The sequence below is a fragment of the Lepidochelys kempii genome, chromosome 2 (assembly GCF_965140265.1).
Source record: "Lepidochelys kempii isolate rLepKem1 chromosome 2, rLepKem1.hap2, whole genome shotgun sequence".
Taxonomy (NCBI): Eukaryota; Metazoa; Chordata; order Testudines; family Cheloniidae; genus Lepidochelys; species Lepidochelys kempii.
In genome coordinates, this window is record NC_133257.1 from 236,325,901 (window position 1) to 236,347,766 (window position 21,866).

General features: G+C 41.0%; 1 protein-coding gene across 1 annotated transcript in view; it reads left to right on the forward strand.

Annotated features, from left to right (window-relative positions):
• Positions 1–21,866, forward strand: part of MYO3A (myosin IIIA) — a 298,186-nt gene that overhangs the window by 224,642 nt on the left and 51,678 nt on the right. The window contains exons 20-26 of the mRNA XM_073334312.1: positions 1,461–1,608; positions 15,629–15,782; positions 16,985–17,073; positions 17,584–17,713; positions 19,362–19,441; positions 19,579–19,620; positions 20,114–20,191. Of these exons, the coding sequence (XP_073190413.1) occupies positions 1,461–1,608; positions 15,629–15,782; positions 16,985–17,073; positions 17,584–17,713; positions 19,362–19,441; positions 19,579–19,620; positions 20,114–20,191 (721 nt within the window). The remainder of the gene's footprint in view (positions 1–1,460; positions 1,609–15,628; positions 15,783–16,984; positions 17,074–17,583; positions 17,714–19,361; positions 19,442–19,578; positions 19,621–20,113; positions 20,192–21,866) is intronic.

A 21,866-nucleotide genomic window follows, 5' to 3' on the forward strand; every position in this document is an offset into this window, starting at 1 on the left:
AATACTGGCATCTTGGCATTTCGCTATAGATTAACTGGGTGAAATTCTGATCTTAGTTATTCCCATGTAAATTAGGAGTAAACCTACTGGAGTTATATACCAGATATTTTTCCTTCAGGTGATTTACTCATAACTTTTAGGGCCAACGCTGCCATTCATCTGCAGATTGATTAGGCCACATTCTGATCTTATTTGCATGCATCCTTCTGGTGTTCTTCTTCTTCTTAAGTATTTATGATAGTGCCCAAAGCCTCATCGGGTTTAACACCCCATTGTGCTAGGTGTTTTACAAAAAGGAAAGGACCGTTCCTACCCTGAAAAGGTTTGCAGTCTAAACCCAAACAGACAAAGGTTAGGGGATGGGGATGCAAATGAATCTGGTGAAGGATTGGCACAGCTTTGTTAGTAAATCATGCAAATCAAGGCCCTCCATGGTAGTTGGGTGCCAGGGGAGTGGAATGAATTTAAAACTACCTGATTCCGAATACACATAATATTTCAATCTGGCACGTCTGCATTTTCATTTAAGAAACATCAGAGGGAATCCAAGGCTGCAGTTTTGCAGCCCTAAGAGCCCTGAAAACTTTAAAATACTCAGTAACAGCAATAAATACCATTTTGATTGATGATTATTAAGCCGAAATACAAGGCAGATGGAGCTGCACTGCTAATTTATGGACATATCCCATCACTCTGCCATTGAGCAGGCCTTGAGGGCTCCAAACCAGTAGAACAAGCGTGGTTCCACTGTGGAAGGGGCAGGGATGAGGATCCCCATCTGGTATCTAAAATGCATGCAGTGTACAAATAACATAGAACTGATGTTTGTGTGGGTGGTAATAAAATAGGCATTACTTGCTAAATTCCTGTAATTACTTATCCGGTACTTCTCCTTCAGATTTTTTTCTTGTAACGTGTAAGGTCAAATTTTCATACTTCAGTGCCTAAAGCTAGGCTTCTAAATACCTGTTGCATGCACCTCATTGCAAATTGAAACTCCTATCTTAATCTTAATATTTAAAACAGGTATTTAGGTGCATAAAAATGAATGTAGGGGCCTCTGCAGACGATCTATTTTGAAAAGTCAGCCCTAAGCATTGTGAGCAAATAATCTGAGGGAAGAAATACCTAGTATCTAATTACAAGCCTATTTTATTACCATAGAAACGAAGAGCAATTGTGTGTCATTTGTGAACCATAGTCTGTTTTTTTTCCCCAATAGGGGAAATCGTGTTTGGCATATACAGTCATCCTTAGATTTACATGTATTATTGTATTTCATATTAGAACTGATCATTCTATTAAGATTCATCTGATTGGGCAAAATTCATCCTTATGTAACTCCCATGGTCAGTGATAAATTTGGCCCATTATTTATTTTCTTGAAACAATAATGAAGTTAGGCATTATGTAAAATAATGGAGATAAACATATGAAGAGCTTTTTTTATCTTTTTTCAGCGAAAATGATGATGGGTTGAACATTGGGATTCTTGATATCTTTGGCTTTGAAAATTTCAAAAAAAATTCTTTCGAACAACTGTGTATCAACATTGCCAATGAACAGATTCAGTTCTACTTCAATCAACATGTATTTGCCTGGGAACAGGTAGGTTTGGGAATATTTTATCAAGCTTAGTAGTGCTGAACATAAAATATCTTACCCAAAAAGCTAAACTCTTCTTAAGAAGCACAAAATAGTAGTCTATAACAGACTGCTTTCTGTCTATACATTATGTGAAGAACTGTTGGATTGCCATTTGTAATTTAAATGTCCATCTAAAATGCAGTAAACTTCAAATGTACAGTCTCTAGGCAACAGAGCACAGCAATAATGGGTTTGATTCAAATGCATTGTTGTTTTGTTGAGGAATAATGTGTACTATGTAATTTATGGTTCAACAGCAAAAAGCAGAAATGTCATACAGTACATATTGTTTGATGAATGCCTTTCCTAATAGCATGCTAATAAGCTTTTTAACATTGAATTCCAATTATAAAAATCAGAATAATTGCAATTATTTGGATCTCATTTAGGAATTTGTTCTCCTAAACCAACTGATGGAAGATTTACTTTGATTACACGATACAATTTGATTTAAAAGATGGAGGAAAAATTAGGTGTTGTAATTACAAAAGCTAATGAACTTGAAAGGGTCAGTAGAAAAACTGTAAAAAGACCATAAGGAGTTTATAAAAGGATTAAATGAAAATTAAGTTAAACAGTTTTAAATTGCTAGCCAATTAATTCTCTTATTTGAGAAAACATGTTTCAACAAAAAACAGAAGTACTGCCCAATGCTGTATGTCCTGGGTAATCAATCGTCACATTTTAGGTTTAGAGAGTGAAAAGATACTTTCTTTGCATTATTGGATGAAACTTCATTTTATTTATTTTTGAAAAGCATTTTGTCACCCATCCTCATAATTTTTAATTACTAATACTCATGCAGGGTTTTGCCTGACTGTTTTAATCATTGTTGGTTTTGTAGATGATAGAGATATAAGTTTGGGAAAATCTCTCTCTCCCTCCCTCCCTCTCTCTCTCTCTCTCTGTCATGTTTGTATATAAATAAAAGGAAAATAGTATTTTGTGGCAAACATAGTTGATAGTTTCCAATTATTTCAAAGGCAACAGTCATGTGGAGTTAGATGTAGCCTTTTGGGAGTGATTGTATTGTATTTCTTCATGAAGAAGACTTTCCAGTTACACCAGAAGAATCATAGACTTTTAGGTCAGAAGGGACCATTATGATCATCTAGTCTGACCTCCTGCACAACGCAGACCACAGAATCTCACCCACCCACTCCTGTAACAAACCCCTAACCTATGCCTGAGCTATTGAAGTCCTCAAATCGTGGTTTAAAGACTTCAAGGTGCAGAGAATCCTCCAGCAAGTGGCCTGTGCCCCACGCTGCAGAGGAAGGCAAAAAACCCCCAAAGCCTCTGCTAATCTGCCCTGGAGGAAAATTCCTTCCCGACCCCAAATATGGCGATCAGCTAAACCCTGAGCATGTGGGCAAGACTCACCAGCCAGATACCCAGGAAAGAATTCTCTGTAGTAACTCAGATCCCACCCCATCTAACATCCCATCACAGGCCATTGGGCATATTTACCACTAATAGTCAAAGGTTAGGATCTTTTGTCTTGGACTCCTCTAAGCCAAAGATGGTTTGACTTTGTCTGTGGCAACCACTTAAACAGTTTTGGTGCAAAAGCCTCCAGATGCACCCAAGATGTAGATCACAGAACTCTGAGCAGTTGGCTACTGGTGCCTCTGGGCTCTTAAAGGGTTTAATGGCCACGGTGTGAAGAGAGAATAGCAGCAGATTGGAACAATATGCAAAGAACAGCTGCTTCTTTGTATATTGACTCAAAGGTTTTTTTAAGATCTTGGTTAATATACTTCAAGAAGTATAAATAGAAAATGTATGCTAGAAAGCAATGTGAAAATTAACTGTTAAAGAAGTCTTAAAGCCATTGTCTGCCCTGCAGTTTAAAGCATGCAGAATGTGCAACTGATAGTACATTCCACCATATGTAAGAGCTTGTCTACCATATGGAAGGGCTTGTCCTTGATTAACTGTTCCTAATTAATGCCATGTGTAGACACACTCTTATTCTGGAATAAACAGCTTAAAAATCCTGTGAAAGGAGGCTCTAGAACCACCCTGGAATATCTCCTTGCATCAGTCACAATAGTAATACTCTCAAGCAACAAGCCTCAGTCCACCAAGGTAGCCAACCATTATCTGCCACTTCCCTGTATTAAAAAACCAACATCTGGGGAAACAATAACAAGCCTACACTTCTTTCTGGAATAAGAGTGTCCACACATGGAGTTATTCAGAAAAAACTACTGCACTTTAAATTCACATCCTACCTTAATCTGTGTTAACTATCTAGTGAGAAACAAGCCGTAAGAGAAGAGAAATTTTGTAACCAAACACGGAATTTTCACAGCCAATGCTCCTCAGCTATTGAACACAGATGCTTCTGTAATTAGCACTGAACCATCATTCTGTTCACCGTAGGACAAAGGGCTTTGCTGTTGACAGACATCCACATCCCAGAGTGTGCGCAGACACAAAGGTTCCCAGTCTCTCTCTCTCCATCTTCTTTACTACTCACCTTTAATGTGCTTACCTTGCTTTGGGCTCCACTCTATTCAAGTGTAATCTGCCTTCAGTTTCCTTTGGGTATCTTTATATGTAGACTGCTCGCCAGGCATGAGTTGACTCAAATGTTCTTGTGTAATCACTTAGTTTAATAAGCTTGTGTGTGAGTTTCCTTCTGGTTCTGTGTGTTCCACATTTAAAAAGGGATCAGAACAGGCCTGAGACTATAGCAAGCTTCATTACATTATCTTGCAGGGTATTCAAAGTAGTTGCTGGGGCTATTGCTGAAGTGATGCATAACTAATTCTACAGGCAAAAATTAGTGCAAAGTTGGGCGTCAAACCCTATCATTTTAAAACCAGGAAGTGACTAGTGTGCTCTCAGTAGAAGGTTGTCACTGATTGCAAGGCTGTTGCTCAAGGACAGTTCACAGTATAATTAATGGGCATTATAACACATCCCCTTCTCCCCTGCTTGGGACATGCACATTGCTTCAGTTCTGTGTCACAAGAACAATCATGTAGAAAGTAGGTGGTTCTGCATCTTGAATGTTAAATGTAGGGGATCTGCTAAGTTTAGAACTGATATGATCTCCTCTGATTGTTAACTGAAGTTTACGATATCTCTCTCTTCAGGAGTCAGCATTCAAAAAGGAGAAAGAAAAGTATAAAATATTGTTCTGTTGCTTATACCTCTACATAGGAAGAAGCAAAATACCATTTTAAAATTCATTAATGAATAAAATTAAAAGTTCACAAAAAGAAAAGGAGTACTTTTGGCACCTTAGAAACTAATCAATTTATTTGAGCATAAGCTTTCGTGAGCTACAGCTCACTTCATCGGATGCATACTGTGGAAAGTGTAGAAGATCTTTTTATATACACACAAAGCATGAAAAAATACCTCCTCCCACCCCACTCTCCTGCTGGTATCTAAAGTGATCACTCTCCTTACAATGTGTATGATAATCAAGATGGGCCATTTCCAGCACAAATCCAGGTTTTCTCACCACCCCCCCCACCCCACCACCCCCACACACACAAACCCACTCTCCTGCTGGTAATAGCTTATCTAAAGTGACCACTCTCCTTACAATGTGTATGATAATCAAGGTGGGCCATTTCCAGCACAAATCCAGGGTTTAACAAGAACGTCGGGGGCGGGGGGGATGGGGGGTAGGAAAAAACAAGGGGAAGTAGGTTACCTTGCATAATGACTTAGCCATTCCCAGTCTCTATTCAAGCCTAAGTTAATTGTATCCAATTTGCAAATGAATTCCAATTCAGCAGTTTCTCGCTGGAGTCTGGATTTGAAGTTTTTTTGTTGTAATATAGCAATTTTCATGTCTGTAATCGCGTGACCAGAGAGATTGAAGTGTTCTCCGACTGGTTTATGAATGTTATAATTCTTGACATCTGATTTGTGTCCATTTATTCTTTTACATAGAGACTGTCCAGTTTGATCAATGTACATGGCAGAGGGGCATTCCTGGCACATGATGGCATATATCACATTGGTGGATGTGCAGGTGAACGAGCCTCTGATACTGTGGCTGATGTTGTTAGGCCCTGTGATGGTGTCCCCTGAATATATATGTGGGCACAGTTGGCAACGGGCTTTGTTGCAAGGATAGGTTCCTGGGTTAGAGGTTCTGTTGTGTGATATGTGGTTGCTGATGAGTATTTGCTTCAGGTTGGGGGGCTGTCTGTAGGCAAGGACTGGCCTGTCTCCCAAGATTTGTGAGAGTGTTGGGTCATCCCTGTCATTAAAAGTTCAGAAATTCAATGTTTATGTTCATGTACAAATCAACAACTTGTACAAATAGGTCAGTATGACACCAAATCTACACCTATGTACACAGCTGACTTTACACGTGGGTAAGGATTTGCATGGTCAAAGGTCTTAATCTGTAACATGTGATTTCAATACTGATCCGTAGAAGTTATGCTTAGTAGTAGACTATTGCCAGCAGAAACTGAGGGCATTGCATTGACTTCTCTTGTTGCAAGTGAGGTGTTTTATTCTCATTTCCAGTTGAACGTATCATAAGCTAAAAGTTTTATAGATTTGAACTGTGGCCTTCAGTGCTATTACAAATCATGAAAATTCAGTCTCTCATTAAAAAATCCTCAGTCTAAAGCTATGTGGATGTGTAAATCTTTATAAATGTCTATGATTTCCTTTGTGTATATAGTGTTGCTTTGTTTTGCACATTGAACTCCCATAATTTGTGTAACATTTCCTAAACACATTTAAGCTATGATAGGCACATCTGCTCTACAACTTTCATTTCTCATTCAAGATATTCAAAAGGGGGGAATAATGTAATCAGGGGCACTTTGAATCCTCCAACCCTTTGAGTTCCGAGCCTCCAGAATGCTAACAGCCAACTGAATTTTGCCATAAAGCAATGTGCCAGCATATCTTTTGTAAAATGTGAATAGCATAGTTTTTGTGACCGTGAATCCTTAGTGGTTTTGTGTGCATGTGTTTGGTTTCTTTTTAAATTATAATCCTAGATAATTAATGGAATAAATTTATCAATTTGCAAATGAAAAATACAAAGGGACTGAATGGTGGTTGGGTCTATACACATCTGTAGGAGTATTTCCCTTCTATCTTAGGTTTTCATATAACACTTATCACCATGTTATACAAAATTAAACAATACAGTTTTTCTGTCTTCATTCTTCTAAAGAAAGGAGCGCAGCCTTGTCAATCTGAGTCCTTCCCTCTTCCCCAGATTATTTGATCAACTCAACACCAGGTCAAAGTGGTTGAAATTGAACATATCTCTTTGTGGTTTGGCATCCTAGGTCAAGTGGGTTGGTCTTAGTCCAGTTCTCACTGAATAAGTGTCTGCATAACAAAAACCAACAACACGATTGACTTAAGTGGCTTGCTTTCTGGCAATCTGAGAAATGAAGCCAGTAACTGAATGAACATGGAAGGCTAAATTATTCCTTCGCTGATGGAGGTGGCACATTTCTGGCATAGTCTGTGCTGCTTTTGCCTATGCTGAACCAGTTCTAGGGATAATAACTAGGGCTGATGATCATACTGATAATATGTAGCTCTTATATAGTGCTCTTCATCATTAGACATTAAAGGAAGGAAGTATCATTATCTCCATTTTTCAGCTAGGGAAATGCATGCACAGAAAGATGGACTTTGGTTTTTAGCATTTTTAGCATTGTCACGCTGGCACATTTAATGAGCTCTAAAATAAATTTTCAAAACTTAAAAATGGTATTACATATAAATATACTTCCATCTGAACAGCAGCTCCTCCTCCATGTGCATTGTAAGCTCTTCATAACAGGGAAGTATCCACCCATATTTTTTTACATATTATTGCACATCTGTGGCACTGTATGTAAATAAGGTACATATCTAATTCTTCCTTTAAGTGGCTTGTTCCATTCCTGCTTATATGAGACCTTAATTCTCTTTCCATGAGCTGCCATGAAAATTGAGGGCAGCACAAGCACTTGAGCTAACAGTCCCTAAATGGAAAGGAGTACTAGTGGCACCTTAGACACTAACCAATTTATTTCAGCATAAGCTTTCGTGAACTACAGCTCACTTCATCGGATGCATTCAGTGGAAAATACAGTGAGTAACCATGTGGGGCTGAAAGGAAGGTCTTCACTTTTCCCACCGGTCTAACAGACCCCATTTGTTAACCCTACAGGCACAGTGTAAGGCTCGTCTCTTTCCCAGGGTTCCTGAGTGGAAGAATGAAGATTGGAATAAGTGCTGACTCTATTTTAAGGAACATCTTTTCAAATTCTCTGCAAATAGTGGGCCAGATTCACTCCTGGATTCTGCCAGTGGATCACCAGATGCATGTCATCCTGGTGGCAGAAAGTCTAGCCAGGGGTGAGAGGATCACAGCAGAAAAGGTGTCTACAAAGCTACTCTGTTGGGGAGCATGGATCCAGTTAGTAAAGCCCCAAAAGCTGAAAGCACTGGCCAGAGAGGGGATGTGGCCAAGGATACAGGGAATGTGTTAGTTCAGAACATCCACAGACTGAGGTACTCAGTCTGACAGGTGCTGTTCACACCATCTCTACACATGACTAATTGTACGGCAACTGCGAGAGAGGAATTTTTCTAATCTACAGGTGAGAAATAGGAAATCTGGATTGAAATCCATCCCTTTGACATAAATGGGATAACAATAAAGAATGAATTTGGCCCACAGTGTTTAAATCAGGATATTCCTTTGGGTCTGGGGTAGGTAGAGGCTGGGGGGAAAAGTTAGGGGAAACCTTGTGAGGGTCTAATCATAGAATTGTCTTGAATCAAGGGGAACAAACCCTGCAAGATGCACAATGAACTCTTGCCCCTCAACTCTGCAGGTCCTGGGGATTGACAGGAGGCAGGGCCAACCACCCAGAAACACTGTGTCTCTGGCCCAACATCTTGGTCTCTAACTCCATGATGCTGAAGGCAGCGTGCTGCCAGAGCTTCCCCCCAGCCTGTGTGTGGAGTAGCTTGTTCTGTTGTGTAAGGGTGGAAAGTGAGGCTGAAGGGTCACTCTTCACCTAGCAGTGTTGGGCTCAGAATGCCTGTTAGAGCAGAGAGTTGCCTGCTGCAGTTAGTTTGTGTACTTCTGGGTAGACGTAAAGTTGAGAATAAAAACGTACTGTTTAACACAAACCTTCACTGTGCTTTGCGAAGCGAAACACAGCCACAGCAGCCTACAGAAGTGCCCTAAAGAGGGCATTTCTCCTGCCTGGAGGCAGGCCCAAGCTGCCAGCATTTCCATGGACCTCGGGACTATGCGGGGGACAAAGCATGTTTTCACTTGACCCTGCAGAAAGGGGTCTATGTGGTCCAGGGAGGTGACGCTACAGTGGAGGGAGCTGACTTTCCTCTCCATGCAGGAATGATAGGAATCGTCATAGCGGGGATCTAGGTGGTCATGGCCAGATGGACAGCTTTTCCATTTCTCCATAAATTCTGGTTATTTCAGCACTGGTTGTATTGTGTTAGCAAAGATATGAATTGTGATGTTTGGCACAGTATATTTCAGAAGACTGACCTTCTCGTTGTGACCCATTATATGAGCATGCCAGTGGAATCTGATACACACTAATACAGACGATAAATGTATTGTTCAGGAGGACCCTAACCTAATGTGCTTTTGGATAAGGCATGTGCGACATTCATTTTTGTTTGCAGTGGTGTTGTAGCTGTGTTGGTCCCAGGATATTGGAGAGACAAGGTGGATGAGGTAATTTTTTTTATTGGACCAACTTCTCTTGGGGAAAGAGCCAAGCTTTCAAGCTACATAGAGTTCTTCTTCAGGCCTGCAGAGCTCTGTGTAGCTTGAAAGCTTGACGCTTTCACCAACAGAAGTTGGTCCAGTAAAAGATATTACCTTACCCGCCTTGTCGCTCACATTTATTTTTAACTTTACAATTGCATCTTTTGCTTTAGTAAGATGGTAGAAGGCAGGTTCTGAATAAGTTCCTAAAATTAATCTTTAAACCAAGGGGATTTCATATCATCACATCAACAAAGTGGCATTACTTCATGACCCAGTTGTTTTCTATTAGTACAAAACAAAATTACGAACTGCATTTAACAATATTGTCCCTATTGATTTAAGTGCAGCAAATCTGCAGAGGGTAATATTGCCTAGCTTTGATCACAGTGGACACAGCATAAAATAAGAGCCCACATACTCCAGTGTAGTGCAGTCATTCCTTGTGACATCCTATCTATGTGAATACTGTCTTGTGGATTGTGTGATATCCTCTCAATGGGTAGAAACTATTTTAGGGAATTCAGATACTATGAAACATCACTGGGGATTGCAGCCTCCTGCAGCTACTCAGTGCCTTGTTTATGGCATGTTCAAAATTAATACAAATAAAATCTTCCATTATGGCTTTATAATACTTGTCATATTAGTTTTTTTCTCCTGTCTCATATTTCATAATAACATGGGGAAGGGAGCAGTATTGCACAAGGGACTGATAATACAGAGTCTTTCAGGGTTAGGTCACTGGTTTAAATCTAACCCAGCTCCATAGTGACTGGAAGTTTTTTTCTTTCTGACATCTTTCACTGGCCTATGTGAAGTGATTTAATGGATTTGTTCCCTATCCTGGTAGACATCGCAAAAACCACTGGCACTTATTGACACTCCATTTGGCAGTCTTACTAGAGAAGCAGAAAACTGAATGATCATGAAGGCTTAAACTGCCCATGTGGTCCTTCCAGGTCAGGATTGAGGCATATGAAGGAAGAATAGGGAAGCTTGTGCTGAGCTGTAGCTCACGAAAGCTTATGCTCTAATAAATTGGTTAGTCTCTAAGGTGCCACAAGTCCTCCTTTTCTTTTTGCGAATACAGACTAACACGGCTGTTACTCTGAAACCTGTTCTCATACTGTGTAGCTATGGAAGTTCCATTTACACTTAAATCAGAGTTCAGTTTCCAGTGTTGTTAAACTGTCTCCTTTAATGAGCATTAGAGTTTTAGAAAAACTAATAATTGGAGATGTTGCCCAGGAATGCTTGTCTGAGGATGCATCAGTGTCATGGAAATATTTACTCCTTTTTCTGACTGTCATAATTAACAGAAGCAGATTATCATAATTATTATTTATTTACATGTAGACTGTTTACAGTAAAAGCGTCCTTCATGATAACACTTAGTGCTTGAACTTAACATCTCAATCATGGGACAACTACAGCCCTGATCAAAGATTACAGAAATTTGGTGGAATGATGGTAATCAGTAATACCAAGATACAAAATATATAGGAATGATGAAATAGGTCATGCTTGTGGGGGAGTGGCATTATGTGTAAAACAAAGCATAGAGTCAAATGTAGTAAAAATTTTAAATGAATCAAACTGTACCATAGAATCCCTATGGATAGAAATTCCATGCTTGAACAACAACAGTATAGCAGTAAGAATGTACTACAGACCACCTGGTGAGAGCAATTGTTAAATTCTATGGGACAGTAGAGAGGCTGCAAAAACAAAAATCCCAATAATGGTAAGGAATTTCAACTATCCCCTCAGGATGGGGCACAGAGATAAAATTTCTAGACACCATTAATGAGTGTTTCTTGGAGCAGCTACTCCTGGAAGCCACAAGGGGAGAGGCAATTCTTGATTTAGTCCTAAGTGGCATAGAGGTTCTGGTCCAAGAGGTGAATATAGCTGAACCACTCATTAATGATGACCATAATGTAATTAAATTTAGCCACCTTGTAGGGGGGGAAAATACCAAAGAAACCCACCACACTAGAATTTAACTTTAAAAGGGGGAACTACATAAAATGAGGAATAAGGCTGCTGGTGACCTTTAAAAACCTCTCTTCTGGGGGGAGAGAGAGAGAGAGAGAGGAAGGAGGGATGAGAAACAAGCTGCAGCAGGGTTAGGGGCAGCAGGGAGAAACGGCTTCTCCTAGGTGGAAGGCTGCTTTCTCCCCTTGAGAGGAAACAGTCAGGTTAACTTATGTTTGGGGAAGGACTGGCAACCAGAAACCAGCATAATGAGGCAACACCCAGGAGAGAGGAAAGGGAAATATATTTCTTTTGTGTTTTGAGTTTGGTTTTTTGATTAAGAGAAGTAGTCAGGCCTACTCTGAGGCCCACCTTGTAAATACTGAAAACATTAACCAGAGCAAATCATTAAAAACCTTCAGAGTTGGACTGATTTACTCCAGACCCCCACCCCCAAAGAGAGAAATACTGACACTGACAAAGCAAAGGGAGTGCCTTGCCACACTAGCAAAAGACACAAAAACTAATAGCAAAAATTTTCCTTAGAACATCAGAAGCAGGAAGCATGCCAAACAGTTGGTGGGGCCACTGGACAATCAAGGTGCTACAGGAGCACACTTAAGGAAGATGGGGCTATTGCAGAAAACTAAATTAATTATCTGAATCAGTCTGCACTGCAGAGGATGTGAGGGCAATTCCCATACCTGAGCCATTCTTTTTAGGTGACAAATCTGGGGAACTGTCCCAGATTGAGGTTTCAGCGGAGGAGGTTTTGGAACAGACTGATATATTAAACAGTCATAAGTCACCAAGACCAGATGGTATTTACTCAACAGTTCTGAAGAAACTCAAATATGAAATTGCAGAACTACTAACTGTGGTATGTAACCTATTGTTTAAATCATACTCTGTACCAGATGACTGGAGGATAGCTAATGTAATGCTGATTTTTTAAAAAGACCCTAGAGGTGATCCTGGCAATTGCAGGCCAGTATGCCTAACTTCACTGCCAGGCAAATTTGTTGAAACTATAGCAAAGAACAGAATTATCAGACATATTCATGAACACAGTATGGTGGGGAAGAGTCAGCATGACTTGTCTAAATGGAAATCATGCTTCACCAATCTACTTGTATAATCTTGGAGTGTTTCAACAAACATGTGGACAAGGATGATCCAGTGGATATAGTGTACTTTCACTTTCAGAAAGCCCTTGACAAGGTCCCTCACCAAAGGTACTTTAGCAAAGTAAGGAGTCATGGGATAAGAGGGAAGGTCCTCTCCTGGATCAGTAACTGGTTAAAAGGTAGGAAACAAAGGGTAGGAATAAACAGCTTTCACAGTTCAGAATGGTAAATAGCAAGGTCTCCCAAGGATTTATACTGAGGCCAGTGCTGTTCAATGTATTCATAAATGAGCTGGAAAAAGAGGTAAACAGCGAGGTGACAAAGTTGGCCTACAATACAAAATTACTCAAAACAGGTAAGTCCAAAGCTGGCTGGGAAGAGTTACAAAGGGATCTTACAAAACCAGGTGACTGGCCAACAAAATGGCAAATGAAATTCAAATTTGATAAGTGCAAAGCAATGCATATTGGAAAACATAATTCCAACTATACATACAAAATGATGGAGTCTAAATTAGCTGTTGCCACGCAAGGAAGACGTCTTGTAGTCATTGTGGATAGTTCTCTCAAAACATCTGCTCAATATGCAGCGGCAGTCAAAAAAGCAAACAGAATGTTGGGAACTATTAGGACAGGGATAGATAATAAGACAGAAAATAGCATAATGCCACTATTTAAATCCTGATATGCTCGCACCTTGAATACAGCTTGCAGTTCTGGTCACAAAAGATACGTTAAATTTGGGAAAAGTACAGAGAAGGGGAAATTATTACAGAGAAAATTATTAGGGGTATGGAACAGCCTCCATATCAGGAGACATTCAAAGACTAGGATTGTTCAGCTTAGAAAAGAGATGACTGAGGGATATAATAGAGGTCTATAAAATCATAACTGGTGAGGAGAAAGTGAATAAGGAAGTGTTATTTACCCCTTCACATAACACAAGAACCAGGGGTCACCCAATGAAATTAATATGCAGCAGGTTTAAAACAAACATAGAAAGTAATTCTTCAAACAACACACAGTCAACCCATGGAACTCATTGCCAGGGGATGTTATAAAGGTCAAAAGTATAACTGGGTCCAAAAAAGAATTAGATAAGTTCCTGGAGGATAGGTCCATCAATGGCAATTAGCCAAGATGGTCAGGGATGCAATCCCATTGTCTGGGTACCCCTAAACCTCTCACTGCCAGAAGCTGGGACTGGACATCAGGTCACTCAATAACCGCCTTGTTCTGTTCATGCCCTCTGAAGCTTCTGGCGTTGACCACTGACGGAAGATGGACTGGGTAGATGGACCATTGGTCTAACCCTGTATGGCTTTTCTTATATTTTTATTGGTGTGTATATTGCCCCACACCAGGATTATCCTTGGGAGACATTGTGACTCCTAAACATACCTCTGAGTCACAATTCCTCCTCTGCTGCCTCCTTGCTACTGAAGGTATAGTAATTCACTGCTAGCCTGTACCACTGGTATCTGGTTATGCTCCTCTCCTGTGCTGGCCCCATGACTCAGGCCAATGAGTGAGGGGATGAAGCCAAGACTCCATATATTCCCACTGCTCTCCACCCACCTGCCCCTGGGCAGAAGTAAAAAGGGCTTAATCTCATGTTCTGGGTCCTAAGATATGACTATCCCACACAGAGCTGTATTAGGGATTCACATCTTATTTCCTTGTGCGGGCATGTGGTCTGAGTCACAATCAAGCCCAAAAGTCTAGGAAGCCAGAAGAAATTAAGTAAAACTGGCCAAAAGTATGGTTGTAGTAGGCATTCTGTATTCTCTTTCAGATGGATTTGCAGATATTTATCTGGGTTTTATTTGTCAGGTCAGCATTTCTGATTTTGTTGATTATACTTTTGGTTCCATCTGACTGAGAGGTGAGGTCATCAGAGATCTCAGGACATGATTTTCTTGTTGTAATGCAATACGTGGTGATGAAATGCTTTCCAAAATATGCTCTGTGTTGCCTTCTTCATTCCCCACCTCTTTCAGACTAAGGTGAATTATATACAGAGGGAGATCTTCATGGGTTTGGAAGTCCTTCCTGCTTAGTTATAGGGGACTTCAACTGTTGAATGTTATCCACCTCTCAGGAAGCAGTGTAGTCCCTAGGACACTGTATTTGCAATGAAAACAGGCAACACTGGATTGGTGACATCACTTATTAAGACAAAACTGTCATGGTAAAACTAAAAGTAACTGAAAAGGATTTTGTTCTTTCGATTAAAAAATGGTTTGTGAAGAGAATCAGGAGGCTTAAATAACTGTTTTGTGGATTTAGGGAACAGACTGCAAGAGAATTAAAGAAAAATCTGGCTACTTTTCCCTGGGTTAAAAAAAAAGCCTTTAAAAACAAAAGAAAGGCCACTACAAATGCTGAGGGCATGATATGTTTGCAGAGTTTGCTTAGTAGGTTTTCTTATCACCTTGAGAAGCCTGAAGTCTCTGTATTCCTAAGCATAGAAAGTAGATTTTTTTTTTTACCATATTGAATACACTGGCCTAGATTTTCAAAAGTGATTACGGGGGCCCAATTTGAGACACCTTATAGGACTTTGATTTTCAGAAAGTGCTGAGCTCCAGCCTTCCCAAAATCAGGTCCCTTTAAGGTGTCTCAAGTTGGGGCCCCAAAAACAGACACTCAAAATGACTAGTCGTTTTTGCAAATCTCAGCCATTGTACTGGCAATAGGTCTGAATAATGAAGCAATGGAGGAATATAAATGAAGCCGCCAAATGACTTCAGAACAATTTGATTACAATACAGCCTAGTGAAGTGAATGGTGGAAGGACACTAAAGTCTCTATCTTTCTCTCAAACACGGTAGCTTGAGCCCTTTGACTTTGTTTATGTTTATTTGTTCTTGTGTGTACATGGGAAGCATATGATTTTACAAAACACACAAAACATAAACAAAGGCACGTAAGATTAAAGCTTATAGCATTGCCGTGTGTTACAACATTCAAAGTGACATTCTTTCTTACAAAACACGGATGCATTCGCCCCTTGGGTATTGTTTATTCTAAGTGATTATGATTCTGCTCAGCTGTCAGTTTGTGAATCATATTCTGAAACTTCTCTGTGTTTGTGGGTGAAACGTGCATATTATCACTTGTTACAGAATGAATACCTATATGAAGGTGTTGATGCAAGAGTTATAGAATACGAGGACAACAGGCCTCTCTTAGATATGTTCCTCCAGAAACCAATGGGCTTATTGTCTCTCCTTGATGAGGAAAGTCGATTCCCGCGAGCAACTGATCGGACACTTGTAGGTAGGTATGTTATACTTCAGAGGGTCTTAGGAGGTGTAAATTTTAAAGTTCTGTTTAAAGTGTATTTTTATGCTCGTTAGCTATGTTTTCAGTGTGAACATCTTTCAGCTTCCCACCTACATTTCAGGGAGAGGGGAACTGGATCCAGCTTTGAAATTAATATTTCTTCTTATGAAAAGCAGCGAGATGGGCCTGAGCCACAAGAGATGGGTCCAGATTTCGAACACTCCACCAATCAGGAATGTTCGGATCCAAGGTTTTGGAGATAAGGACCAGTTTGGGTCCAGATCAAGGATCAGAATGCAAATACCCCTTTCTTATGATTAAAGAGGTGTTTGGATCTGGGGCTTTGGTCTGACCCATCTCTTGTCAAGAAGTTCTAACTCTATAAGGTAATGGCTATGAATCTGGCACAAAGGCACAGAAACTGTCTAATGTTAAAACAAAGCAAATACGTGTCAGGGCTTGTCTACATACAAACTGGAACCAAAATCCCTAAACTGGTTGTAATTTACACCTTTACTGTTTCAGTGCAAGTCCGTGTGTGGACACTCTTATTTTGGAAAAAGAATGTCTACACACAAACTTGCATGGAAATAACTCAAGATGTGAGTTACAACTGATTTAGTGAGTTTGGTTCTGGTTTCAGAGTAGGCAAACCCTTACTTCAGTCATAATCCACATATATAAAGAGCAGAATCAGGGTTATGGGTGATCTCAGATCATCACAAAACAAAACAGCCGAAAATACTGCCATGTGTTTTTTATAGCCAAACAACAGCTGTAATATGAGCTCTTTGTCTAACCTGGTACTTATATAATCCCCATCAGTGAGTGCCTCCAAAACCATCAATTAATTTATCCTCGCAACATCCCTGTAAAGTAGAAAGGATTATTATCCTCATTTTACAAATGGGGAAGTAAAACAAAGAGGGATTAAGTGATTTGTCCGAGGTCACACAGGAAGTCTGTAGCAAAGCCAATAATTGAAGCAACAACTGCTGAGTCCTTGTCCAGTGCCTTAACCATACGACCATCCTGATGGTCCTTTCTCCTTCTCTTTAAAAAATGTGAGTCTGTTTCTGCATTTGCCTGAAAAGCCAGTTTAGTTTCCTTACTTGAGTCCTGATCCAAACTGCTGTGGACTCATTGCTATTTTTGTACAATTACTCCAATAAGACAAACTGTGTATCTGCTTACAGAAAAATTCGAAGATAACTTGAAGTCAAAATACTTTTGGAGACCCAAAAGAGTAGACCTAACCTTTGGGATTTACCATTATGCAGGAAAGGTAAGAGAACGTAAACATATTTGTTGTTGATTTATCAATGTTGGGGGAGATTCTCAGAGACAACTTGGAGTTTGATGCATAGTTCTCATTGGTTTTTTTTCAATGAGAACCGGGCACTTAACTGACACTTGTGCCTTTGGGAATCTCCCCTGTTGTGGAGACATAGATCTCTCAGAAGAGATTTAAGTGTACTGCGAATACCTGTGCACTGTGAAGAACAAATGTCTGATGACACCTGCAGGGATTAGTTACCATCTTCACATTTTTCTGTCATGATTATCATCTTAATGTCTCTACCTATTAAAAATTAAAGCTAGCAGTGGCCAAAAGAGAAGGCTGAATTACTGCCCCTTATGACTGAAAAACTATTATCTCTGTTGACATATTACAGGCCACATTTTAGAGTACTTACAATCTGCCTACCATTCTGAAAGTCCCAAAGCTACAGTAGTAAGCAGCATCTGATACACAAAGAAAAGCTGCGTAACTATAAATGCACTTTTTAAACAGGTTCTTTATAATGCAAGTGGATTCTTAGCCAAAAACAGAAATACCTTGCCAGCTGACATAGTGCTGCTGTTGCGATCATCAGAAAACAATCTGACTCGACAGCTGGTCACCCATCCTCTTACCAAAACAGGTAATGTACCAGTAATTGTGGCAGATCTTTCTAATCCAGATACCTAACCCCGCAGTACTGACCACTCCTGGTTTTTGTCTGGCTCGCATATGATATTACACAGCTTTGGTGGCTTTCATCCAACGCTAGAAACTAAACAGAATGCATAAGTTTCTCCAAAATTAGAGTTTAGAAACCCAGTATCATCTTGTGTCATCTCTTTTTACTGTGCCATGGAACTAATGATCTGAGTATATTCTGTCATTTTTAAATAGGATATATTTTTACATTTTGTTGCATATGCTTCATTGCACCTGTGCCAGAAAATATGTATTTTTCTTCTCCTGCAGTTACCTGTACAATCATATGGGAGCTGTATTTATAGTAGAACAGGAGAGCTAGACTGAATAGTAGAGAAGGTCTAACAGATAATGCTCTAAATTTTATCATATCTTACAGTAACCTGAAGTCTTTTCTTAGGCAAAACTCCTATTGATTACAGAAGGAATTTTGCCTGTTTAAGAACAGCAAGTCAGTTCTATTTGAAGTCAATAGAAGCAGGACAATTCAGAGTTCATTATGACACATCCTTCTTATGCAATTTTATCCTGGCATTAGAACCCACTGAAGTGCAAAAGTGCAACTCCTCTGGAGTCAACTCCTGTTGCTTCTCTGTATCTGGGAGCAGAACTGGGCCCATTGACCTTAAGACTACACACTGTTCAGAGACTGACAGTCGTAAGCACAACTTTGAAGGATTGGGATGTGGCAGACTTATCTCTGAATGTTTTTGTCCTTGGCTTTTGTCAGGATATAAAAGTTATTAAAATATGGATCGTGGGTCCATTTTTTAAAGTGAGAGAAATTTAAAAAAAAAATAGGAGAATAAAAAGATCTTTTGACATTCTGTTAGGTCAAGGGGTCTTCAGTACTTCATATGGTCACATAATCCATGAACCATTGACACACTAGCCAGTAGTGAATTATGATTGTATCTGCCTACCCAGGTTTTGTAGTACCTGAGCACAATTTGTACAATGCAGAGACTCCAGTAAGAGCATTTTGGAAACTAAAGCAATGTCAGGTTGCTAGAATGGTTGGATTTTAGCAATTGCACTTTTGTGTTGATAGAAGTTCATAAGGTGTTTCCATATTCCTTTAGAAGATCCGTGTCTGCTTAAACTGTTGTAATACAGCCAGTCCTGGAAGTCATAATGGGAATTTTGCTTGATCCAGAGGGACTGGTTTCCATTTACACTAAGTCCCCTTTGCATCATTCTGGCAGTGGAAAAGTGCCTTAAAAGGGATGTAAATTACATTTGCACCTACTCTAAGGCAACTTTATCTGCTAGGGCAGTCTGAAGGGGGCTTATGAGCATCAGGGCTGTAGTGGGTGGCTTCCTGGTTTGGGGCAGATATGTTTTGTTTTGTGTTTGCTTTGGCAGGTCATGTAAGTGCAGAGTAAGAAATATAGAGCCCCTGTTTAATCTCCTCAGAGTAGTTGTGGCTTTCTCAAAGTTCATTCCCAAAGGCTAGGAGGGAAATAAAGAGACATGTAGGAGCCAAGGGTTTATATAGATGTAACACCAAGTACTTGGATAATGTGTTTTTTTAGTGTCATTGAAATATAAGAGTTTTTAGAAGGTTGTCTTCTCTTATCTTTCCTTAGGTAACTTGGCACATACCAAAAGCAAAAGTGTAATAAACTACCAGATGTGGACCCCGCAAAAATCAATCAGCCGTACTAAGGTAAGAAACCTAATTTCATGGCAGTGTTTTGAATCCTCATTTAAAGTAGACAAAGGCAATGTTGTTATTGCTACTGAAAGTAAGCAAGTAACCCCTTCCTTGGTTTTTTTCCCTCTCCTATTTTCTTTTCTGTTTAGCTGGATATCTTTGTGTTGTGCAATTCGTATTCCTTCCGTGAGGTAAAAACCTATAATTTCCCTTCTTTCTGACTATAGTTTTATAACTACTTCAGAAAAAAATATTTCCTTAACTTTCCTATCACAGTTAAAAGGAGAAATTAAAAATATTTTATCTAATTTGTGTGGCGTATGGTCATGTTCTGTAGAGAATAACCAAAATAACAGTAATGCTGAAATTATGTTCAAGACATCAGCAGTCCTTGATATAAAAAAAAATGGTCTCCTCTTATCACATTATTTGTGACAGTTACCTGGATGTTCAGTTATCAAACTGTGTCCTCGAGGTGTGTGTGTGTGTGTGTGACAAGTAGTGTAATGTACTTGTGCAACAATTCTGATTTTGCTAGTGATTATTCAATAGCCTTTGTAGTTTAGAATACATATTTCTTTTTATAAGTGGTGTTCTTTTAAAGGGCACTTTGTTGGGATGTTGCAAAATAAACTCAGGCTCTGTCAAGATAAGAAGTGTCATTTTCTTTCTTGATCTGTATAGAATGAAAATGAAGATACTGCACCCCATCCAAGAGAGACGACCAGTATGAAAACACAGACGGTCGCTTCTTATTTTAGAGTAAGACACCAGCTCTTTTCTTATGTTATGCTGGAGTAGAATTAATATTTATTGTTCTTCTTCGAGTGCTTGCTCATGTAAATTCCAAGTAGGTGTGTGTCCTACTGAGCATGATCGTCCGAAGGTTTTTTCTTAGCGGTACCCGTCAGGTTGGCGGGGTCCCCTGGAGTTGCGCCTTCATGGCCGTGTATATAGGTCCCTGCTGACCCGCCACATCTTCAGTTCCTTCTTACCACCAGTGATGGTTGTTGGAGCAGCTCCTCCCCTGCGTTAGCAAACAACTCCCTAGTGGACTCTCCTTTTCTCCCTGTAAACAGTTTGAAAGTTTTAGTTAGTGATAAAGTTATAGTTAGTGATAAGTGTAGTAGTTAGTTAAGTTTTAGTTGAGGGTTACCCCCCCACACACGCTACTTTGTTCCCATCCCTGGGACCGGGGCATGCCTCGGTCTCAGGGCTTCAAGCTGTGCGGGTCCTTCCTGAAGCCCATGCTGAAGGGAGACCCACACGATTCCTGTCTAAAGTGTCTCGGAGAGGGATACCAGTCCAACAGGTGTAAAACCTGCGGGGGTTTTAAGCCCAGAACTAAGAAGGAGCAGGACTTTCTCTTAAAGCTCCTTCTCATGGAGTCAGCTCTTCAACCCCAACTGCCCCATGTGGCGTCCGACCGAGCGCTTCGGTGCACAACTTGCCGGCCTCGGTATGGGAAGCCTCAGCACCAAGGAAGGTCTCATCCAAAGGGCCATGGCACCGCCATTTCCCGGCACCGAGGACTGTCGCTAGTGTGAAGCACCACTTGAAGTCGCTGGTGCCGCACAAGAAAAAGGGGGAGCGGAGCAGGCAGGCACCAATGCTGTGCATCCCATGTCGGGACACCCAGCCTCGGGTCTGCCTAGACCAGAGCCATTGACTCTGGCCTCTCAGGGAGGTCCGTTGAGTCCAGTCACAGTGGACTCCCCAGGGCGGGAAGATCTGGAGGAGGACTTGGATGCTCCCCCCACACCGGACACATTTGAGGCGGGCAGGGAGTTGACCGCCATGATGGCACGGTTTCCCATTCCACCGGCAGGTGCGCAGGCACCGGCTCAGGCTCCGGCACCGGAACCAGCAACATCGTTGGCGCCGACGCCGGTCCAGCATACGGGCAAGCCCACTATGATACGACGCCGATCGCCTTCACCACAGCACTGATCCCCGGCACCGTCTCGATCTGCATCACCATGGTCAGACTCGGACTTCTCCTCAGAGTCGGAGGCCGACTCTTATCCTTCCTGGCAGAGCCGGCACTGCTCCCGGCACTGGTTCCAGCACCGCCCTAGGCAAAACGAAGGGTGGCCAGGGCCTGTAATGTCCCGGCCTCCACACTGGCAGGGACAGACGCAGTGGCCCTTCTGGATACCATGGGCCTACCAGCAAGTCCAGGGCCCGGAGTCCAGGTCCCTGTTGGTGACATCGGAGGCGCGAATCCCGCCATCAGCCACCTCTGTAGCACAGGCGCCTCCTGGGGGTAGGGATGCACAAGCCCAGGCTGATGAGGACATCAGCACCAGTACAAGCACCGGCACCAAAGCAGCTGCCGCCATTTCCTGCACCTCTCAAGCAGCACAAGGGGAACCCCGTGATCCAGAGGGGCAAGAAGACCCCGTGCCTCTGAGGGCATCATCCTTATCCTCCCTGG